Source organism: Lindgomyces ingoldianus (assembly GCF_010093535.1).
Source record: "Lindgomyces ingoldianus strain ATCC 200398 unplaced genomic scaffold BDR25scaffold_42, whole genome shotgun sequence".
Taxonomy (NCBI): Eukaryota; Fungi; Ascomycota; class Dothideomycetes; order Pleosporales; family Lindgomycetaceae; genus Lindgomyces; species Lindgomyces ingoldianus.
The window spans coordinates 130,702-150,260 of record NW_022985203.1 but is presented as its reverse complement, the minus strand read 5'-3'; the positions used below and the strand labels follow the sequence as shown (position 1 = coordinate 150,260).

General features: G+C 50.2%; 7 protein-coding genes across 7 annotated transcripts; 5 read left to right on the top strand and 2 right to left on the bottom strand.

Moving 5' to 3' along the window:
* The first annotated feature begins 248 nt into the window (after positions 1-248).
* BDR25DRAFT_306954 (uncharacterized protein) lies at positions 249-2,283 on the top strand. Its single transcript, XM_033690749.1, has one exon. The coding sequence runs from the start codon at positions 435-437 to the stop codon at positions 2,127-2,129; it is 1,695 nt and encodes a 564-aa protein (XP_033541713.1). The 5' UTR covers positions 249-434; the 3' UTR covers positions 2,130-2,283.
* Positions 2,284-3,714: 1,431 nt separating this feature from the next.
* BDR25DRAFT_93561 (uncharacterized protein) lies at positions 3,715-4,013 on the top strand. Its single transcript, XM_033699264.1, has one exon. It carries the CDS (start codon positions 3,750-3,752, stop codon positions 3,948-3,950), a length of 201 nt encoding a protein of 66 aa, XP_033541712.1. The 5' UTR covers positions 3,715-3,749; the 3' UTR covers positions 3,951-4,013.
* An 863-nt stretch (positions 4,014-4,876) lies between these two features.
* BDR25DRAFT_318859 (uncharacterized protein) lies at positions 4,877-6,798 on the bottom strand (the record flags this gene model as incomplete). The annotated part of the gene is made up of 4 exons (XM_033691780.1): positions 4,877-5,682; positions 5,749-6,175; positions 6,251-6,308; positions 6,350-6,798. 4 exons carry the CDS (start codon positions 6,796-6,798, stop codon positions 4,877-4,879), a joined length of 1,740 nt encoding a protein of 579 aa, XP_033541711.1.
* Positions 6,799-7,455: 657 nt separating this feature from the next.
* Positions 7,456-8,817, top strand: BDR25DRAFT_318858 (uncharacterized protein; the record flags this gene model as incomplete). The annotated part of the gene is made up of 3 exons (XM_033691779.1): positions 7,456-7,747; positions 7,846-8,029; positions 8,352-8,817. 3 exons carry the CDS (start codon positions 7,456-7,458, stop codon positions 8,815-8,817), a joined length of 942 nt encoding a protein of 313 aa, XP_033541710.1.
* A 635-nt stretch (positions 8,818-9,452) lies between these two features.
* Positions 9,453-11,707, top strand: BDR25DRAFT_93512 (cytochrome P450 monooxygenase-like protein). The gene is made up of 7 exons (XM_033699263.1): positions 9,453-9,916; positions 9,978-10,014; positions 10,079-10,170; positions 10,223-10,307; positions 10,360-10,870; positions 10,933-11,473; positions 11,546-11,707. The coding sequence occupies exons 1-7, from the start codon at positions 9,707-9,709 to the stop codon at positions 11,594-11,596; spliced, it is 1,527 nt and encodes a 508-aa protein (XP_033541709.1). The 5' UTR covers positions 9,453-9,706; the 3' UTR covers positions 11,597-11,707.
* A 2,737-nt stretch (positions 11,708-14,444) lies between these two features.
* On the bottom strand, positions 14,445-16,143 carry BDR25DRAFT_271082 (uncharacterized protein). The gene is made up of 3 exons (XM_033687239.1): positions 15,417-16,143; positions 15,254-15,362; positions 14,445-15,201 (listed from the first exon to the last, which is right to left on the bottom strand). The coding sequence occupies exons 1-3, from the start codon at positions 15,802-15,804 to the stop codon at positions 14,853-14,855; spliced, it is 846 nt and encodes a 281-aa protein (XP_033541708.1). The 5' UTR covers positions 15,805-16,143; the 3' UTR covers positions 14,445-14,852.
* A 430-nt stretch (positions 16,144-16,573) lies between these two features.
* BDR25DRAFT_93493 (uncharacterized protein) lies at positions 16,574-19,510 on the top strand. Its single transcript, XM_033699262.1, has 6 exons — positions 16,574-17,243; positions 17,298-17,912; positions 17,962-18,073; positions 18,125-18,915; positions 18,968-19,190; positions 19,252-19,510. Exons 1-6 carry the CDS (start codon positions 16,740-16,742, stop codon positions 19,344-19,346), a joined length of 2,340 nt encoding a protein of 779 aa, XP_033541707.1. The 5' UTR covers positions 16,574-16,739; the 3' UTR covers positions 19,347-19,510.
* The last annotated feature ends 49 nt before the right edge of the window (positions 19,511-19,559 follow it).

Sequence of the window (19,559 nt, the reverse complement as noted above, 5' to 3'; positions counted from 1 at the left end):
AAGGCGTGATGCTGGGGGGCGCCACCCCTGCGTAATCTCTGCTCTGCGTTGACCCAGGAAAGAATCTCCAAGGAACCAAGATTGGAGTCCGCAGCTGCTTGTCCGAATTCAGCAGACTGCAGAATAGACTGGTCCGCCGTGAGGCGCTGCTATCGCCGTGCCCTCAGGTACCCGCCCTCCCGCAATTTAGACTGCCTAGGTATATACTTGTGTATCTCCCCATGCTAGTCTTGCTCTTCCGCCTCGCTCTTTTTTGGCTTCCGGTACAGGAATACCACCCATTCGTTCTTTTATTCAACTTCCTTCTTTTTCGCTAGTTACGAGTCTGAGACTTGGTTTCATTCCCTCATTGTCCAACGCACTCTTTTTGTTGGTCTTGAATTCTTACCTGATCTCGTTCTACGATCAAACTCTGTGTTTATAGCAAAGACACCATGCGTACCAACTTCTTCGCGGTCACAGCCGGTCTGGCTTCTACGGCCTCTGCTTTCGACTGCACGGGTCCATACTTCAGTTTCTATAATCGAGGCGGGAACGCCATGAGCTACCAGCGGCTTGATCCTGCCTTGTTCCCCGGAATCGAAAGCCCGCATCTTCATTCGTTTGATGGTGGTAACGGGCTTGCCGCGACGATGGGGTTTGATACCACCCAGGAATCGAGCTGCACCACTGCCCGCATAAAGCCCGACAAAAGTTTATACTGGAGGCCAACTCTCTATTGGAACGGAAACAACACTGGTTTCTACCGCGTCCCTGACAAGTTCCTCAAGATCTACTACAAATTTGGTGACGCTGGGAATATCAGAGCAAATGTCACCGAGTTTCCTGAAGGTTTCCGTATGATCGCTGGAAATAGCATGCTACGTCATGACGATGGCGTAGTTGGAACTAACAAGGGACCTGGAATTCAATGGTCTTGCAAGGGCGAGAACTACGCGTCGACCGATGCCATCGGTTTCCCTAAGGGCTTCACATCCTGCAAGGAGGGACTAGCTTCTCAGATCACGTTCCCTGCTTGCTGGAATGGAAAGGACCTCGACCCCAAAGATCCAACTGCCCACATGGCCTGGCCTACAGCTGGAGGCACTGGCTTAGATGCCTGTCCCGACACCCACAAAACTGCCAGGTTCCCCTCTATCTTCATTGAATTCTGGTATGATGTCTCAGCATTTGACGGGCAATACAGTGCGGACAGCAGCCCCTGGGTTTTGGCCAACGGTGACCCAACTGGTTATGGCTTCCACGCTGACTTCCTCAACGGATGGGAGAAGGGCGTCCTCAACAAAGCCATCGCTCCGGAAGGTTACTGCAACTGTGGATGTGGATGTGGTAATGACCAAATGAAGGCTTGCTTCGGTGCCAACAATGTCAACGACGACAACGATGCCGAGTTCAAATCGTGCTCTGCAAAGGCTACTTTCGGAGGTGATGACAGCAGCCCTCTTGAGCAGCTCCCAGGCTGCAATCCATTGCAATCTGGGCCTGCAGACGCCACATCCGCATCTGGAGCTGGTTGCTCAGCTGCTCCTGCTGCCTCCGAAAAGGCAAGCTCTGCTCCCGCCAGTGTTACTGGCTCTCTAAGATCTGGTAGTGCTTCTCTGGCCGCTAGCATGTCTGCCGCCCAGACTATTGAAGCTACATCTGCTGAGGTCGTAGACTTCACCTCCCATGCTGTCCCTACTTCTCTCTCTCTCAGCCTCCCAGGGAAGGCTCAAGGCACTGATGGATATGGCTACGGGGATGTTACACCTACTAGCCTGGCAACGGTTGCAACCACAGCTCCGGATGTGTCTGAGACTGGAACCCTTGGCCCATTCTTCTCTGACATGGCTACAAACTCTCCCAGCGGGCTGTCACCTCTTTCGAGTGACTTGAGCCACGCTATCCCTTCACTTGCTAGCACAGCTTCTCCAGCCGAATCCTCCGGTGCTGGCGGAGACGGGGCTTGCAAGCCGCCTGTCTACATTACAATCACTCCAACCGTGTATGTTACCGCTGCTGATGCCTTCCCCAATATCACTGCATGCGATGACAATACTGTCTATACAACTATCACCAACACCGCGACTGTTACAGTCCCTTCTGGTGGTTACAAGCACAAGAGGCACGCAGATCTGCACAAGCTCTAAACGGGCATCACACCTTGGAAAATATATTAGGAGAAAGGGATCGGACTGGGCAGGCGCAAATGAGACTGATTCTCATTTTCATGATAGGATGCATTACTACCACCCTCGCGGCTTTAAAACGGAAGGAATTAGAGGCTTTTTGGCTAGTATTGCGTTTGGTTATATTCTCATGTATATATGATGAGCTTTTTGGCATTACATCACGTATGTCCTATATATAAATGTTTCGATACAAGACGGCTACGCATTTGGAATGAATCCTTCTCTTTTTTGTTTTATGAATGGCCTTTTCTGCGTGCATGTGCTGTTGCGTCTGCCCGTGCCACGGAATCCTTCGAAGAGATTATGGCTTTGCTGCAAAAGGATGCGGATCCTGGAAGAGTAATTTAAATGAGGTGAGCTTCGGAGATGATGGGCGGATCATCGGAGTTAGGAAAGAGGCGAATTTGGAGAGAAAAGGTGTGAAGAAAAGCACTGTGGGCTCTTGATAGAGTATTTAGATCATTTAAGTGGTTGGGTTCGTCGTGAAAGACTTCTGCAGACCGCGGTGCCCAGCAGCGGAGCCCTGGAAGGTCGAACTCCCGAAGCCGGCATCCCCAGCCATGTCCTAGACCGAGGTCCATCAGCTCAGTCATCATCCATCTCGCAGTTGGTTCTCCAACCGGCCTCACGCAATATTCGTTTCGATCAATAGAAGACTTACTAAAAAGCAGGATAAACACTAGCCAGCACAGGGTAGTTAGGTGAAGCCTGAATCCACTGCGCCAGTCAAATTATTGCCTTTTGCATGACATCCTGGTTCCCTCCGTAATGAGCGGATTCTTCCTAAGGTCGGGATACCTCCAAATAGGTCCATGAAATCGTTCCAAGAAACCTGGCAATCGACAAAAAGCCCGGAAAAGTCATCGAAAAAAAAAACCTAGTTTCACGACTTGGAAGTATCCATCCAAGCGCTTCGAAATTCTGCTTCAAGAGGATACAGATACTTGGTCTACTCTGCAAGGGTCCGTCTATCTTTTCGTCACCGTTTACTCGGTTCTTGGAGCCATTATTCGACGTTCGCATGGTAGAGAATCAAATTGTTATCACAGATAATAGTGGTAAGATGCACCTTTGGTTTGAAACTCTAGTTCAAGCTCTGCTTTCCATAATGAGTTGGTTTTTCGTTAGCCTTTAGGCTCTCAGGCCACGCAGGGAAGTATCACGCATGACTAAAGATGACTAAAGACATGGTTACACTCTGGTCCAACAACTTGAATACTTGCAATTCTTGTCTGTTTGATATCGTAAATTTGGCGAGGTATGACCAGACACTCAGGCTAATCCAGCTCTTTTGCGGTGAGTAGTAGCCATTCGAGGTAAGGGTGTGGATGTGAATATGCGCCACTGTTGCGTCTGTGACGTCCAAACCATGGTCGGCATTTCCACTCCTTCCTGCATTGCGCCGAATTTGGGATTGAAGACCCACCTTGCTCGATATATAGTGAGAATTCCTAAAAGAAAGTCTTGAATTTACAGCGTGTATTCCTTCCAATAGCGCAAAAACCACCAGTAGCGTAACATAGCGAGTTGCGGTAGGTTTTGCTTTTAAATCGAGCTATAGAATCCCTCCTAAATGAGATGGAACGATTCCTCAGAATCTCTAGCATTCAATTGTTATTTGCAATGTTGGTAACTGCAGTCTTCACTAATTTCATTATATGCTTTGCGCACCGCGCGAGTGGGCAGAGATATGGAGAAACACAACTTGGGCTCCATAAACGGCCTTCCCATAGCTCTCCAAAATATACGCCGCTGCCATACACTACTACAGGATCCTAGTTGAACTCACTCTACAGAATTCGAAGCCTTTTCCTTTAACAACAGACATACACACCACTACAGAAGGAACTGCAATGAATCCGTTCTTCAGTGGTTTTGCCTTGCAATCGGACACTCTAGGCAAAGAGCTATATTACTAATACTGGCCCGCTAATCACAAAACCAAGCTACTACTCTGACAAGTCCTACACAGTAGAAAGGCATTCCCGGTTTTGACTTCCGAAGGTGTCTCGACACCTTGACACCTGGTTATCCGAACTTTAGGGAATGTTAATATATTAGTAGTAATAACGGTATTAGAGACGTGAGAAGCCATATCGACTACTATGCCGAAAGTAGTAGAGACTGGACAGCCTACACTTACTACGAGCCACCATGCTGCCTTTGTGTTGAACTCAGCCGACGAGAAAACATCGTCTCTTCCAAGCGAGTTGGCTTTGAGCTTATCCACGACCGTGAGCCATCAAATAGCGGGCCTTATTCTCCATGAATTAGTACCCCTTGGTCTTCTCGGATCCGTCGGTGGATTGGCTATTATTTTAGCGGCGCGGTGGTTCCCCAAAATTTGTTAGGAGGAAATTGAGCAGTTCGAGATTTGCTATCAAATAGCCATGTCGGGGGGTTTTGTCAGGCTATCGCCTTTTAAAATTAGAATAATGAGAAGGGGCTGAGGTGATAGCGACAGGAGTGGGGTTCGTTGATGGGTATAAAGTATGGTGTGTGAGGGGGAATGGCGCATGTGATTGGCTCAGACTGGAAACAGGGTGGTTCTGGCTGGCCGAGGCTTCCGGGACTTGGTAATCACTATCTTCCGAACTACCATCCACTTATCAGTGTGCACTATCCGCACCATCGATGAAAGTGGTAGCGACAACATTTGTTCTCAAGTCTGAAGGGAATAGAGTTCACCCTCTTCGATACCCTCTTTACACATTTTCGCTCTCACCAAAGTTCGATCTAGGTTCAGACTCCTGTCCTTTCGAGACAACCCTTACTCCATGCAATGACTTAATAAAATCTTTCTCTTCGCCATCAACCAGGCTCTCGGAATCTTGGATAGGACAGCCGACAAAGCTCGACTTGAAAACAAGGTCCATCAATGGGAATGACGACAACTCGGGACGTGGGAGTCTGATGTACAGCATCCATGCCGCCGCCGCCCAGGAGAACAGCACTGGGAGGCTTTGGAAGATGATATACAGGGCAAACATGCGACGATCAAGCACAAACTTTGTGAGTGGCCTGACGGTTGCTGCAGTGGTGTGAAACTCGGCAGGAAGAAATTCGACTTGGCCGTCTGGTAATTGCGTCGCGTTTGCCATTCGAGGATTCCCCCAGTTGTTTACGCTAAACTCCCAGAGGATATAAGCCATCATGCTTTTCAGCGCCTGATACGTTTCAATTGACCAGTCGTACACATTGCCACCCAGGCCTTCACGATTCCAGAATAACCAGGTAGGCGATGAGGGAAAGGGAAGACCGGCGGCGGTGTGATTCAGGAGCCAATTCATGGCCAAATGGAGAGCTTCAACGTCTTTGACCCCGAGTTCCCGAAATCTTGTGTTTGTCAGATCCGAAACTGAGACAATTGTCTTATTGCTCCGAACACAAGTCGTAGTCGCCCGTCGAGTGAGGACTGATAAGGTTGTTGATAGATTGAAGGCTGGGCCTTTGTCCAAGGGGCCGTTAGTACATGTACCATTCAATATCCCATAAGGGCACGCAACGATCCCTGCCAGTTGTCAATAAATCTATACGGACCAGACTGCTGCCCGCATACTAGACCTCGCTAACGTACCGATTTCAACTAGTAGAGTTACTGGATTCGATCGCAAACAGAGCTTTACGCCATGCTCTTCATCTCCAAAATCAGAACACGAAGTAGAAGAGTCCATGGCGACGGTCGTCATGGCCTTCTGGAATTCTACCTGGACCGCGGGAGTTCTGTAAATCGTGACTAATGGGTCTGTATTATTTGCAGGAGGGTTTGGGCTCATCGCTGGAAGACTACCAGGAATCAAATATGCCTCGCAATTTTCCCCTCCACAGTGTATGGGGGTGGCTGCAATAGAAAACTCGCTATTTTCTAAGAACGATGTCGACATTGAGAGAATCGGGTACGTTATCCTTCCGTTCATAACTGCTAACATTGGTGCCACGTAGGAGCCATCAAACAATCCCGTTCCGGCAGTCGCGTTGAACGTTTCGCCGGCTTCGTACACTGTCTTGATCGATGTATGAGCTTGCGTTTTCATTAGCACTTCTCAAACCCAGACTAATACCGGGCTGGGCAAACTCACTAAAGAGCAGAACCCCCGCAAGCCAACAAATGGGAAGAAGAATGATTCTTCAAGGTGACTTTAGCATGATGTAGGCTGAAAGAGGATCTACTAGCTTACCTCCAACACGAATATATTCGACCCTGCCTAGGAACCGACTTCTTTAACAAGAGCCAGAGAATACCTAAGAAACCTGTCGTTGGGGACAAGCTCAAAAAGTTGAGCAACATCAGTCCGCCATTGCGACTCGCCAGCGTCCATTCAAGCATCTCGAAAGTTTGGAGCAGCACAAAGGTCGTGCAAGTCGAGGTTAGGCCCTGGAGAAACCGTAGAACTGTCAAGGCTGAGCTAAATGGCACCCGTGTTTGATGTTGGTGATCGGAAGACTTCCTCTCGTCGTTTGTTGGGAAGGTTAGCTGTGAAAACCAAATTGTGATTGCGAAGAGGGATGTTAGTAAGAGTAGGGATAGTAAATGCAGGGCATTTTGGTTTAGTATGCTCTTGCGTCTCGGAAGAGCTCTAAGGCGAACAGCTTCTTTTTCGAATTTTCGTTTAGGAGGATTGGACATTGTCAAAAAAAGGGCCCAATGTGTAAAGAAAGATTATGGAATCGCATACAGAGTCCTAGTCGTGGAACTTATGGGATGGTTCCGAATCACCGAGAACAGCTATACCCATCATCACGCAACCCAAACACCACGAGACAGTACGATACTAACCGGTCAATTGTGGCTTATCGGTTTGCCCAGACCAAATGCTACGCCTAACCGACAATTCCTTGATGAGTGCAATGATAGCTCGAAAGATATTTCTATACGAATTGTGGTCCGATATTTTCTCCTTCAGCCTCATCGAACACCAGGCTTGGCAACCTTCGTCGGGTGATTCAACCCTGATAGTGCGCCACATCGCCTATTCTTTGAATCAATTGGACCTAAACTTCGGTGGCTTCGATTATGGCGCAAGCCCTTACCATCTCGGGTATCTCCAGGACCACCTTTCGGCCTCGCGAGGAAGGCTCAATGTTGTAGTCTCGTGAGGATTCAGCAGGCGAGTAACACATCCCACCTTGTTCTACATACTTGGGAGTCTATATATTCGGTCAATTGAGCCTTTCATGTATCTAGTGGTATGATGATTTCGTCTAGATAAGAATGCTTCTCCGCGCTAAGCTTCCCTTCCTTTACCGAAGCATTCACAGCTCTGAGCCTTAGACTTTTACCAAGATGTTTCCCCCACTGCTACTCACTCTTCTTCTCGTGTCGATACTGTCTGAGGGTGCGCTGATTCCCGGACCACATCCAAACGATCTTCGAAAGAAGTTCATCGAAGAACGAGACCTACCCTATCCGCAGCGCGCAGCTCGAGCTCCAACGGCCTCAAACCCATTCATCCATGTGACACAGCCCACTGCTCCTTTAAGCAGCGCGACTCCATTCGTTCATGTGACTGCGCCGACAGAAACATTTTCTGTTGATACTTCAGAGCCGGCATCTGCTACAGTGTCGGATACCACCGGTATGGAATACTAATTCTTTGTGCAGTACGTTCGAAGTCGTTCTGATGGTTGATTTTAGAAGCTTCTAGCCCTCACCCTATCACTATTGGTACCATAGCAAATCCTTTTATCGGCTCTACAACATTGACGAGTCCAGGCACTCAGCCAAACCCTTTCATCACAGGAACCATTCCTAATCCCTCCTCTACTTGTTGTGAAAGGGACACACAGTCGACAGCTCTCGCCGGCAGAGACGAGGTCTCGTTCAAGATACTTGGTGGTATCGGAGGCTTGGCGGCATTGTACGGTGTTCTCTAATGCGAGGTTTCATGAGACGGAACTGGTACCCAAAGACCGATTCTATGAGTAATTCGTGACGTTCAAGCCACAACAGCGACGTGTCGGCTTATGGTACAGAAGGCTGAATATTTACGAGCATCACCTCATCTCAGAATCAAATCATGTTACTTAATTATTTCCTTTAAGAAGTGTGCCAGTCCTGACCTAATACATGACACCTTCGATCCCTGTTCCGGCTGCCCCTTGTTTGTCTTCGTCACCGGTCACCAGAATGCCACTTTCATCCATTCTCATGTTGGTTCCGCTACTCATATTCGTCACCAGTATGAGTACTCAAAGGTTTACATCCACCATTCGCATCCTAGATGGAGCCACTTCCAGCGTATTAGCTCTTGGATCTCAGCCCACTCTACTGTCAAACAAACCTGAGACTGCATACTTCACGGAACAGACCCCCAGCGCTAATATGCTACTAAGTCATCCCTGGAGCATTAGCGAATTCTCGTATGCGGACCCATTCCTCGCATCTGTCCAACGTTCGGGATCTTGGGTGGAAGTCAACTCGCTTTTCGAAGAAACGACAGCGGAAGACTCAACTTTAGCAGCGACAATGACGACGACGGCAACGGCTACGACTAGGATTACTGCGAGAACAGCCTTCACCACATCACCGCCTGTTACGTCGACGACTGCTCAACCCTCGAACGGATTAGTAAACGCCATGCTAATACCTTGGAAGCTTGTCATTGGTGGTACTATCTTGACGGGCGTGGTTCTTCTTGTACAGTAGAGCAGCCTATTGTAGCATCCATCTGAAAGCGTAAACCATTTGTATCATCGGATAGAAAATTCTGAAGATGTAATTTTACTGGATGGAGAGCGACGTATAGACGCAGGGGCTGATATACGCATGAGAGTCTACGGAACGGGATGCAACTAGACCAGAGCCTAATACCTTCGACCACGTATGGTTGATGCTACGATAACAGCGTGTGAGCGATTCGCAGCACGAGACTGGGACACAGCATTACGTTCACGTGATCCGTGTCTAACTCGTTTCGGCAGGTGTGTAGGGTGAAACTCTTCAAACAAGACATCGGAAAAGCAAAATGTATGGATTTTGATCAATAAGTGGGCCGCAGCTGAATACGCTCGATACGGCCACGGCATGCATCATATCTCTCGGCTGCAACACGGTGTATGCTGGGCATTTCACGAACATTTTATTGCCAACACCATTCTCTTCTTCGGAAGCTCTACATCCGGGATCCGAAGGTGAGAGAACCCCTCATCTCCACACTTCCAGGGCTGGGCAGATCGTGTGGAGGCGCTTGGAGAAGCGTAAGGGATCTAACCATGCTTATCGGGCAAGGCGGTCTGTGAGTGGTCCGATTGGGTAAGCGAGGCAATTTGGGTGGATATGATATGCATGTTGCGGCAAAGGCGTGGGTGATTTGCGGCCGCTTTTCCACTCTTTTACTAGCAAATAGCGGTTGGCTGCTGCAACCGAAGATGGGAGGCACATAGAGTCACGCGAAGCGAGGAATGGTGCAGGTGGAGACAAGGAGTAACGTGGTCTGTGAGGGTTCCAGGAAGAGAAGGCGTATTTGTTTAAAGACCTCAACACTTCCTTTCCCCTCAGACCTTCGACTTCTAACTTCTGTGTTGAACAAGTCACTATGATGGAAAATCAGAGCCTCGTCGGGCTTTCGTATACCCTTCAGACGGCAGTTGTTGCTGCTATCATCTTTGCCGTGAGCGTGTTCCTCTCCAAAATCAATTTCAGGTCGCAGTTAGCCCAGTTGCCGCCTTATGGGAACTTTGGTGAGAAGGGGAGGGTTGAGTACCTTAAGTCGGCGAAGAATATGTACCTCAATGGATACCAACAGGTGAGTTCTCTATTACTAGTAGCTCAGTTAGCGTTATGTGTAGGTGCTTATAAGTTCCCAGTTCAAAGACACAGTCTATCGCATGTATACATCTGACGGTACAATTCTCTCGCAATGCTCCTTGACATTTGAAGAACTGACGTTAGTGCCCCTCCCTCTCAGGCAACGAGACGATTGTTATCGCTCCTAAGTTTCTGCCCGAGTTAAGAAACTTGCCAGATAAGGTCCTTAATTTCCCCGAGGCGGTTCGCGAGGTGAGGCTAAACTCAATGACCAACTCACGCTGCAAACATTAATGGACCCCAGATCATGGAGCAGAAGTACACAAAAATCCTTACGGATACACCACTCGTTACCCATACCATTAGAGCTGACTTGACCCCGGCCCTCGGTAACTTTTCGACACTGTCTTTGCCTACCGCGTTTCACTAACATCAAAACAGCTCGACTTAACCCAATCATATGCGCCGAGGTTGACGAAGCGATCAAAGATGAGATGCCTCCGTGTAATGACTGGACCCCTGTTTCAATATACACAGCCCTTGTCCACATTGTAGCAAAGGTATCTGGCCGCGTCTTCGTTGGTCCTGATCTGTGCCACAACGAGGAGTATCTCGACTGCGGAATCAACTACACCATGGAATTAATCTCCGCCCAACAAGCCATCAAGAAAACGCGACCCATTCTGCGCCCATTCTTCGCTCCACGCCTCCCGGAAGTGAAACGTCTGCGCGAGCGAGAAAGGATTGCAAAGGCCTTTCTCGAGCCGATTATAGACGCTCGACGAGTGGCTGAGAACAACGATCCAGATTGGCAGAGGCCTGATGATATGCTCCAGTGGTTTTTAAACCGAAGCGAGGATTTTGGAAATTTCTCAGCCCACGAACTAGCGAAGTTCCAGCTGGGGATTATCTTTGCTGCTATCCATACGACTACTCTTACTGCTACAAACATGTAAGCTGGCTGCTTTTCTTGTCGGGTGTGGTCTTTGAATCATTTGTTAACTCTGTTAACAGCTTGTACACTCTCGCCATATCACCAGAATACATCACCCCCCTCCGAGAGGAAATCCGAACGTGCATGGCCGATAACGGCGGCATCATCACATCCCGCGCTCTCCAACAAATGGAAAAACTCGACAGTTTCATGAAAGAATGCGTCCGCTTCAACCCACCCGGCTTCACATCCTTCTCCCGCAAAGTCCTCCAAGGCATCACACTCTCCAATGGCCAACACATCCCCGCCGGCTCAACGCTCGAAGTACCCGCACACGCCATCTACCACGACAGCCAGTTCTACCCGGACCACGAGAAGTTCGACGGGTTTAGATTCGCTAAACTGCGGAAAGGCGGGACCGCGGCGGATATTGCTCGGAACCAGTTTGTGACGAGTAATGAGCAGAGCTTGTCATTTGGATATGGGAGACATGCATGCCCGGGACGGTTTTTTGCGACGAATGAGATTAAGATGATTTTGTCGAGGCTGGTGCTGGAGTATGATGTTAGGAACATGGATGGGGTGATGGAGCGGTATCCGAATATGGAGGTTGGGAGATCGGTAGGTTTTCCTGAACTTGAAACGAGGGCTGAAAGTGGCTTGTGGAGCTTTATGCTAACTGACTATAAACAGACCAGCCCGGATCCTACGAAAAACCTCATGTTTAAGAAAGTGGAGGTTTGAGGCGATTTTGTATCTCACGGGGTGTATGCAAATGCAGTCATCTCTCTGCCGTTACTCCCGACATTGTCTCACAGTAGCCGGGAATTTCTAGCAAGGGGGATCTACCGACATCACTTCTGCACCCCAGATTCTGCAAGGAGGATCGTTATGCATGTTCGTTACCTCGTCGAATATTCTAGGAGGTTTCTGTGTTTCATATACAGCCAGAGTTTGACCCTGTGTTTATTTTGGGGCTGTGAGACCTCGGGTGAGATGCTCTGTCGTCCAGCAACGCCGAATTCTCAGTGCATCATGGAGGTTTCCTTCTAAGGAGAACGTGAATCGTGTTTTGATAGACAAACTTGATGAATGAAATGTGCTCAACATAATCGAGGTTATTACAGTGGCTTTTAATAGCGTCGCGAGTGAATCTTGTGTAGTCCACTTGCACAGATAGTAGCACCTCGCACGTGCCATCGTAACAGCCCTACCTAGCCTTCGCGGACATGTCATCTACCCCATCGGGAAGTCATGGATGCTATATTCTAGGCGTGCCAGAAGGAAGCTTAGCTAAGTGAACCTCAACTTCATATGCTACGCAACCTTCCTGCAAACAAATTTATTCTATTCCTCTCCTCCTCTCACTCTCCTACCCCACACGCAGTCGGTCCTCGCCCCGATAGTACCGAGCATTCTCAAGATATTCCTCACTTCACGACATTCGATTGGAGATGCCGCCCTCAAAGGCAAACCTACAGACCCGAAACTGTGGGTGAAGGTAAAGGAAGGTACGTGTGCAGCCGTGTCCACGGCTCAACGTGCGATTCACAGAGATACTGCTGGTAGCGAGAAGATGAAAAGAGCGGAACGAATTAAAATGGAGGCGGGAAGGGGTAGAGGAGTGCGTGGAAGGTGGGTTGAGAACAGGACAAGTTGAGCCGCGAGCAGAGTAGAGAGTAGGAAGGGGCAAAACGGTGAAAAAGAAGGTGTGTAGGTAGTCATTTGAGGGTGTGGTGTGGTATAGCCTGATTGATGAGGCCGAGAGGAAGGCGCGGGGGTGGAGGAAGGAGCGGAGCTGGTACTAATGACGGTGCAGAAGCGGCTTCTCGACGATGGGGGCCACACCATAGAGATCCATTGACTAAAGAATTTCACTCAATCGCATCCCTAATTCAGAACCACCTGCGGCCAGCCCCGCTCATGCTCTATCTCTCTCACCCTCTAACTGCATTGCTAACTACCTTCCCCAACACCCCGCTACACATCTATCCATTTCCTCCCTCTGTTCCTCCTTCCAGTCTCTGTACGGCCCCATTCGGCCCTCCTCGATCCCATACAATATTCTCATTGTCTCTTCACAAGCCTTTCAAACTGCCCAAAGAATATGAAAAGTGCTGTAGTTCGTACGAGAACAGTCCTGGGTTAAAGAAGACTTCACAGAAAGGAACCCTGACTCTGAAGTCGGAGCCTATGAAGAAAGAAGTAGAAGTTGCGCTGAAGGAGAATGAGAAGGAAGAGGAGAAAGACTTAGGAGGAAGCGGAGAGGAGGGCGCAGAGGACTAGGAGGATATGCCTGAGAAGCCTAAGGTGAATACTAGTGTGAAGAAGACTAAGTCTGGGAGTTGGAAGAGGATAAGGGGATACTGGGAGTGGCGCGGCACAGGGGAAGGTCGCAGGCAAGGATAGCAAGCCGTATATGGAGGTAGAAGTAGGGAGGTGTACAAGGGTTGCGGGGAAGGAGAATGGTGGTACGAAGGATGGAGAGGGAGCCGTGGAGGGTTGCGAAAAGAAGAAGGCGAGGAAGTGAGAGAGGGGGTCTAGCTCGAGGCTGGTACTTGTTGTGGAGGTGTATCTTTTGTCTGATCTTCCATTATATTATGTACCTTGTTCAATGTTGCTTGGGGAAACTACACTGTTCTTTTGCAAGATTTACAGTCCCTGATGTTTAAACTCAATGGTCGTTTTTATCTGAATGTGATGCCCCTGATATGAAGCACGATAAGCATAGCGTGCGATCAAATCCTGCTCACTGAGCTGTGCATTATTCCCGCTTCCCCAAATCTCGACAGTTGACTAGTGCTACAAGATTTCACACAATATATCAAGCAAGTGTCGCAATAACGCATTCATTAACCCGACGCTCCTCACATAAACTACCGCAAAACCCCCATCTTCAATGTAGGTTTACGAGTAGAGCGAATGGGGGTGTCTTTCGTTGAAGCTCTGCTTTGATGGTTCGAGACGAAAGGCCAAATAGAAAGCAGCTTAGTGCTGGGTATCTCGGAAGTAGGGGGTTGGGATGTGGAAGTGGGGAGTTAGAGGGATGATGTAGGATTTTCTATGGATAAGGTATTAGATTAGTTTATAGGTAGAGACTCTGTTGTGCGTGAAGCGATAGAAAGTCTGTGCGCAGTAAGCGGTGTCGAGATCTGTGACATTCTTGCAGAATGGACGTTCGGGTTCGCATTAGAGCGGAGGAGAAAAAGATACGGTTGAGAGGGCGAAAATCAGGATCTGTCTTGCGATATCAAAGAATGAGAGGCTGGTACTCCGTATCCGGTTCGCAAGATGGGGGCACGGGAAGCAGCTGAGCTGAGTAGGTGGCAGTGCTCATTGTGGGTCCATATTCAGTGTCACTAGATCTTGAAATAGCAAAAGGCGTGTCTGGGCATTTGTTGAAATTGCTGTCTAGACTAACCTACCTAGTTCACGGGAGCGCCTCGAGGGCGGACAGATGTGGAGAAGAGGGCCACCTTCCGGGAGGGTCTTTAGTGCATGTAAGAGGCGAGATAGACTTGCTTGAAGGGAATGCTTTCAAATTTGGTAGGACTTAGTATTCCTAGAAAACTTTGTATTTTGGTTCAGTCGTCTTGTGTCTTGAGCACGTGCAAGCCCTCTTCGATCCTCCACCTTAACAGACCTGGCTAAAAGGGGAGATTCCGGCAACGGGGAGAAAAAGGAGAAGGAGAGGATGCCCCTCATACGATCTTATCCAGATATAGGAATAGCTTGGATAAATTGTTCTTGTGTGTAATATTTGGAATACAGGACAGAACGGAATTTAACGGGGTTGATAAGCAAATCCTTTGGATGATGCGGAGAAGATTAAAGTTTGCCTCGCTCGTTTTGGGCACGAGCCAATATTCTGCTCCGAAACACATACCACAAGCGTGAAAAGGCTTTTGAGCGTGCGTGATATTCCCTGGGTTCTGAGTGGAACGATAGCGTTCTAGGATTCCCAAGGATCTGCTTTCTTCCTGGAGGATTTCGGGGATTTTTAGAGTGACTCCCCTGTTGGGGAGTCCGAGCAAGTGGTGCTGGTATCTGACGGAGAACGAGAGGGTTGGCGAATGGCTACCCAAAGCTCGACATCCCCAACATTAGGAACGCCAAATTGGGACACGCTCTCCTGCGCCGTAGATCGCTTGATTCGAACCGTTTCTTGTTCTTCAAAGCCGGCTTTAGCAGCTACTGCAGCACCCATTGGCGCTGCTGATATACCGACAGGGACATCATCCTTATCTGCAAGGCGAATACACCAGCTGACGAGCCGTGTAGCGTGGCCACGCCGCCAGTATGCAGGATGGACTGCCAAGGTGCTCAATCTCATGCGGCCCGCAAGATATCTGAGGGTCTAGATGTTAGCATATACGCGGAGGATCAGACGATGGAGCATACTTGGCTTTGGCCGGAGCAGTAGCTGCGCCATAGAGCTCGAGTGACATGGCGCACTGATCTCTATTTTGAGTGCTGAAGGGGGTAGCTGGTGTTGGGGAATCCACGTGGTCTTAAAGAGTTAGCTCCCCTGCATGAGCTTAATCCTTCAAGCTGACATGCTTACTTCCAGTCTGAAACCGACCAATTCGCCACGACCCGGGCTTCAAATTGATGCTACAAACGCCGACAATGACTTTGTCGGCGGTGGGACTTGATCCAAATTTATACATTGAGCTTCCACGCAGAGCGCCGTACACGCCCAGGCCTTCGTCAGGATCCCACACATCCTCAGCAACGAGAACGACATCAGCAGGGTTGCGAATAGCAGATTGATACTCAGTCCAGTACGACGAGAGGGTGTCGTCAGGAAAATCTGCATAGTAAGGCCGCTGAAACTGGAAGGTGGGAGAGTGGTAGAATCCGGCAGCAGCGACCATGGCGATGCGCGGCAGGTCTGAGAGCGTGGCCAGGCGTACATTGTCGAATGGCGGAAACGAAAGCTCTGTAGACATGGTGCTATGGGCGTATTCCTCCGAAACAGTGACTGTGAATAGTAGATGTGAATAGTATACGGAGACAGCCGTGCAGGACTGCCTAATGCTACTTGAAAACGCTAAAGGGAGGGCTTGAGGGGCTCGTGCCTAGACCATGAAACAGGTGCGAGTACGGGAATGAACATGGCGGCGGTTTTGTAGGAGGAGAATGGCACCCTGTCAATGCAGAGATTGCTTTTGCGGATTACTGACCGTTCAGCAGAATGGCCAGGGGCATTGCCCGGCGGGAAGGTAGCATCTAGAAAGAGGGAATGGCTAAGCAGTACATGGATGGGTGATGGTAAAGTGAAGGATGCGATTGGATCCATGGGGGGGGGAGCAGAGTTCTGTATCAAGCCAGTGCGGAAGATTGAAGGTGCTGGCTAGATATCAGGCTGCAGATGGGCTGCATGCCGCAACAGCGGGCACGGAGCGGGAGAGGGCATGGAGCGAGCCGGCGGGAGAGTGGGTGGGGTGAAGCTGATGGCGAAGATGCGTTGAGCGGTGAGAGAAGAGATTGGGGATGGTGGATGGGGGATGGGGTTGGGGGAATAGGTAGTGGTATCCTCGTTAATGGCTGAATGGGGAGTGCAGGGCAGGGGCGAATAGCAGCTGGTGTTAAGAGTCGAGCCTGACTGTGGGCTGGCCGGTTGGCTGGAGGTGCCCAAAGAGTGCCGAAGCGAACAGCCTGGGGGATGCGCCCGAGAGGCTTGTTGTGTGCGAAGCCTGCCCGAATATGCAGCGGGCACGGGAGTTTCTGCAGCCCTGTCGCGAGCTGGAGCTCTCCCCGTCCTGCTCGTCGTCGTTCGTCTCCTGCCTACCTCCACCCACCACCGTCTCGAGCTCAGCGGCCCCAGGCCTACGCTCTGAGCTCTCCTCTGGCCTATCCTTAACTCTCTGCCCCGCTGCTGCGAATGCTCTGCGCCCGCGACTCTCCCGGAGGTAGCACGAAGCCCAGCCTTGCACGTCTGGCGCTCCTAATGGCGAACTCGCACTACCAGAGCACAAGCTCCACGACAACTACCACCACCACCAGCGCCCGGAACCGGCGCTACCAGAGTGTCCCGGCAGTTCAAGAGCACTTGTACGCCAGTCTGGCATCGTGGCAGGCCGACACTCCTCAAAACCTACCCTTTGCGCCCAGCCTGCACCAGCTCCCCGGCGCACTTGGCCCCCGCCCTCTCCCCGCGAACCATCTCTACTACTCTCCAGGGCCCACCGATTACGTCAACCACCTCCCACTCCAGTCGCCATGGACTGACCACGACGGCCGTTCTGCGTGGAGCAGCCCGCTGTACGGCGACGCCGGTGTTGACTCGACTGTGCCGCATCCCAATGCGGCTTCGCACTTGGGCCACCCAGAAAATATCTACAGACCTACAGGCCACAGCCAAGCTCTCCCTCTCCCTCTCCCTCAAGTGAGCAGAAACGCGCACAATGTATGCGCGTACGGCCAGCTAATTCTCCCGCAGGACTATTCTGCTGCCTCCGCAGCTCCTCCTTATGCGCCCGGTGCCCCACGGGCTGCGTCCGTAGCCCACCTCCTGAACTACCCTTCGCAGACAATTCGATGGTCTGCCGGTCCCACTTCCGACGTGCCACCAGTGCCCCAGGATGGCCGAGTCCTCAGTCACACGAGCGCTGCTTTGTCGTCAGGTGTGGTTGCTCCGAGCATCGGCAACTTATCTAGCTCCCCCTGGACCCTGATCGATGGGGCAGTGAGCTCTTCCACGACTCCCCTTTTTGAGAGGACCCCCGCCCGTGAACCCGAGTGGACGCTTGTTGAGGACCCGAGCCAGAATGCAGCCCAGCCGCATCCGCAGACACAACAGCTTGTCCAATTCCCTTCCGCTAGCCTAAGCCAGCAACCGCAGCAACCGCCTGTGGGCTGGGCAAGCCGCCAAGACCAGGGCAGCACCGCATCTGCGAGGCAAAAGCTACCAAGGATTTCCGCTTCCTTCACTGAAAGAGCGCAAAAGATGAAGATATCAAAACGCCACGCGAAATTCAACGAGGAACAGAAAGCAAAAACTGCTTATATGCGCAAGATCAAGCAGTGTATTCGCTGCAAATTCTATAGAACTGGCGTATGTGTTACAATTACCCCTGCCTCTGTTCGCTGACCAATCTCTATAGTGCGATCCGGGCACTCCGTGTCAACGATGCACCAGGGTGCACGACAGCGCAAGGTCATTCCTTGAGCCCTGTTCTCGAGATCATCTCGACGATGCGAGTCTAGTTCGTCATTGTAAGATATTCCCCTATTTCTGTGGGCGGGACTCGTCTCATATATCTGCAGGCAATGGCCGCCTCAATCAGTCCAAGGCGTTCTTCTTGAACTATTCGTGGAAAGAAGGAGATAGCATTAACGCCATGGACATTGTGTGGAACCTGCCCGGTTTCGGTCCCATGCCCATGTGTGACCCTATAAAGATCCTGTTCCGCGAATACTCTCCCAAAGACATACCACCAAACCTTAACCCGCCAGACCTCGATCCGACTGCGCAGTACTGGCAGAATACTGCCGGACAAGTCAATAGGGTTCTGCAGCCTCCATATGCTGTTTATGACACTACTACCTTAAAAACGAATGTTGAAATATACTTCCTCAGAAACCAGATTGCAATCGAGCAATGGATTCTCCACCGCGTAAAGGACGATGAGCTTGCACTGATGACGTATCGGGAGGCACTAAGAAAGAGGGATGCTGGGAGCAGCCTCCTTCAGACCGCCATGCAACTACAGTGCTTGTCGATTGTTTCCCAGGGCTACGGTTCCGTGTGGTCTTCAAACATCCCCGGCATCAAAGAGTACGATTACCGACAACTGGGACGTAGTGGATACGAGGCTTATGATCGTCCTGGCCCGGATCGTCCCCTCCCAGCTGCAATTGCTCACCAAATGGATGTGGCAATTCTAGAATACTTACAGAAGCTGGAAAAGCAATGCGCAAAGGAGCTGATGAAGAAGGTTTTCCAACCGAAGCTGAAGCCGTGGTACGAATTGTTCTTAACCTTCTTCGTTCTTCTCTGGAATCTAGAGTACATACACAACGGCGCCGAGAGTTACATCATGTCTAAGAGTGGCACCGTAAGTCAAGTACCTTATCTAGGAATGAATGCTCGGAATCTGACCGGAACAGGCGCTTGAGAATCAAGTCAGCTATGTGGTGCGAAGTCAAATTGCGGAATGGGAACATGCTGCTCCAACAATTCTCCAGCATTGGCGGTGCGTACTGCGTGGGTTCGTCCCCTTCAAGCTGGCGCGAGAAAATCCTATGGAACTACGCGAAAAGGGGATGTTAAATCAAGCGGAGTTCGATTACGTCATGAGAGTCGCCGATATGCTTGAACACCGAGGCCCCGGTAAGCAAATTATTTCGTGGATCGGTTAACGATTGGCACTTCATGTACTAACAAAGGCAAGAACGATTTTCAGGTCCCTCGTCACGGCATGCCCCCCTCCGCAATTCAATTGCAAGTAAGTGGATACCTCAACTATTCAAAGACTCGAACGGTTGAGCTAGGCCTCGGACATGCTACTTTTTCGGGTTATGTAGTTACGACAAGTGGAGCCATAAGATATTTAAGTTGCACGAAAAGCCAAATCGTGCTCAAGTCATAATATGTCAAGATGTGGTTACATAGGTTTTTGCAGATATCATGCATTCGGCCTCCTACCGGAAAAGAACCACAGAAAACCAACCTCCCATGAATTCAACATTCCGCCCTACC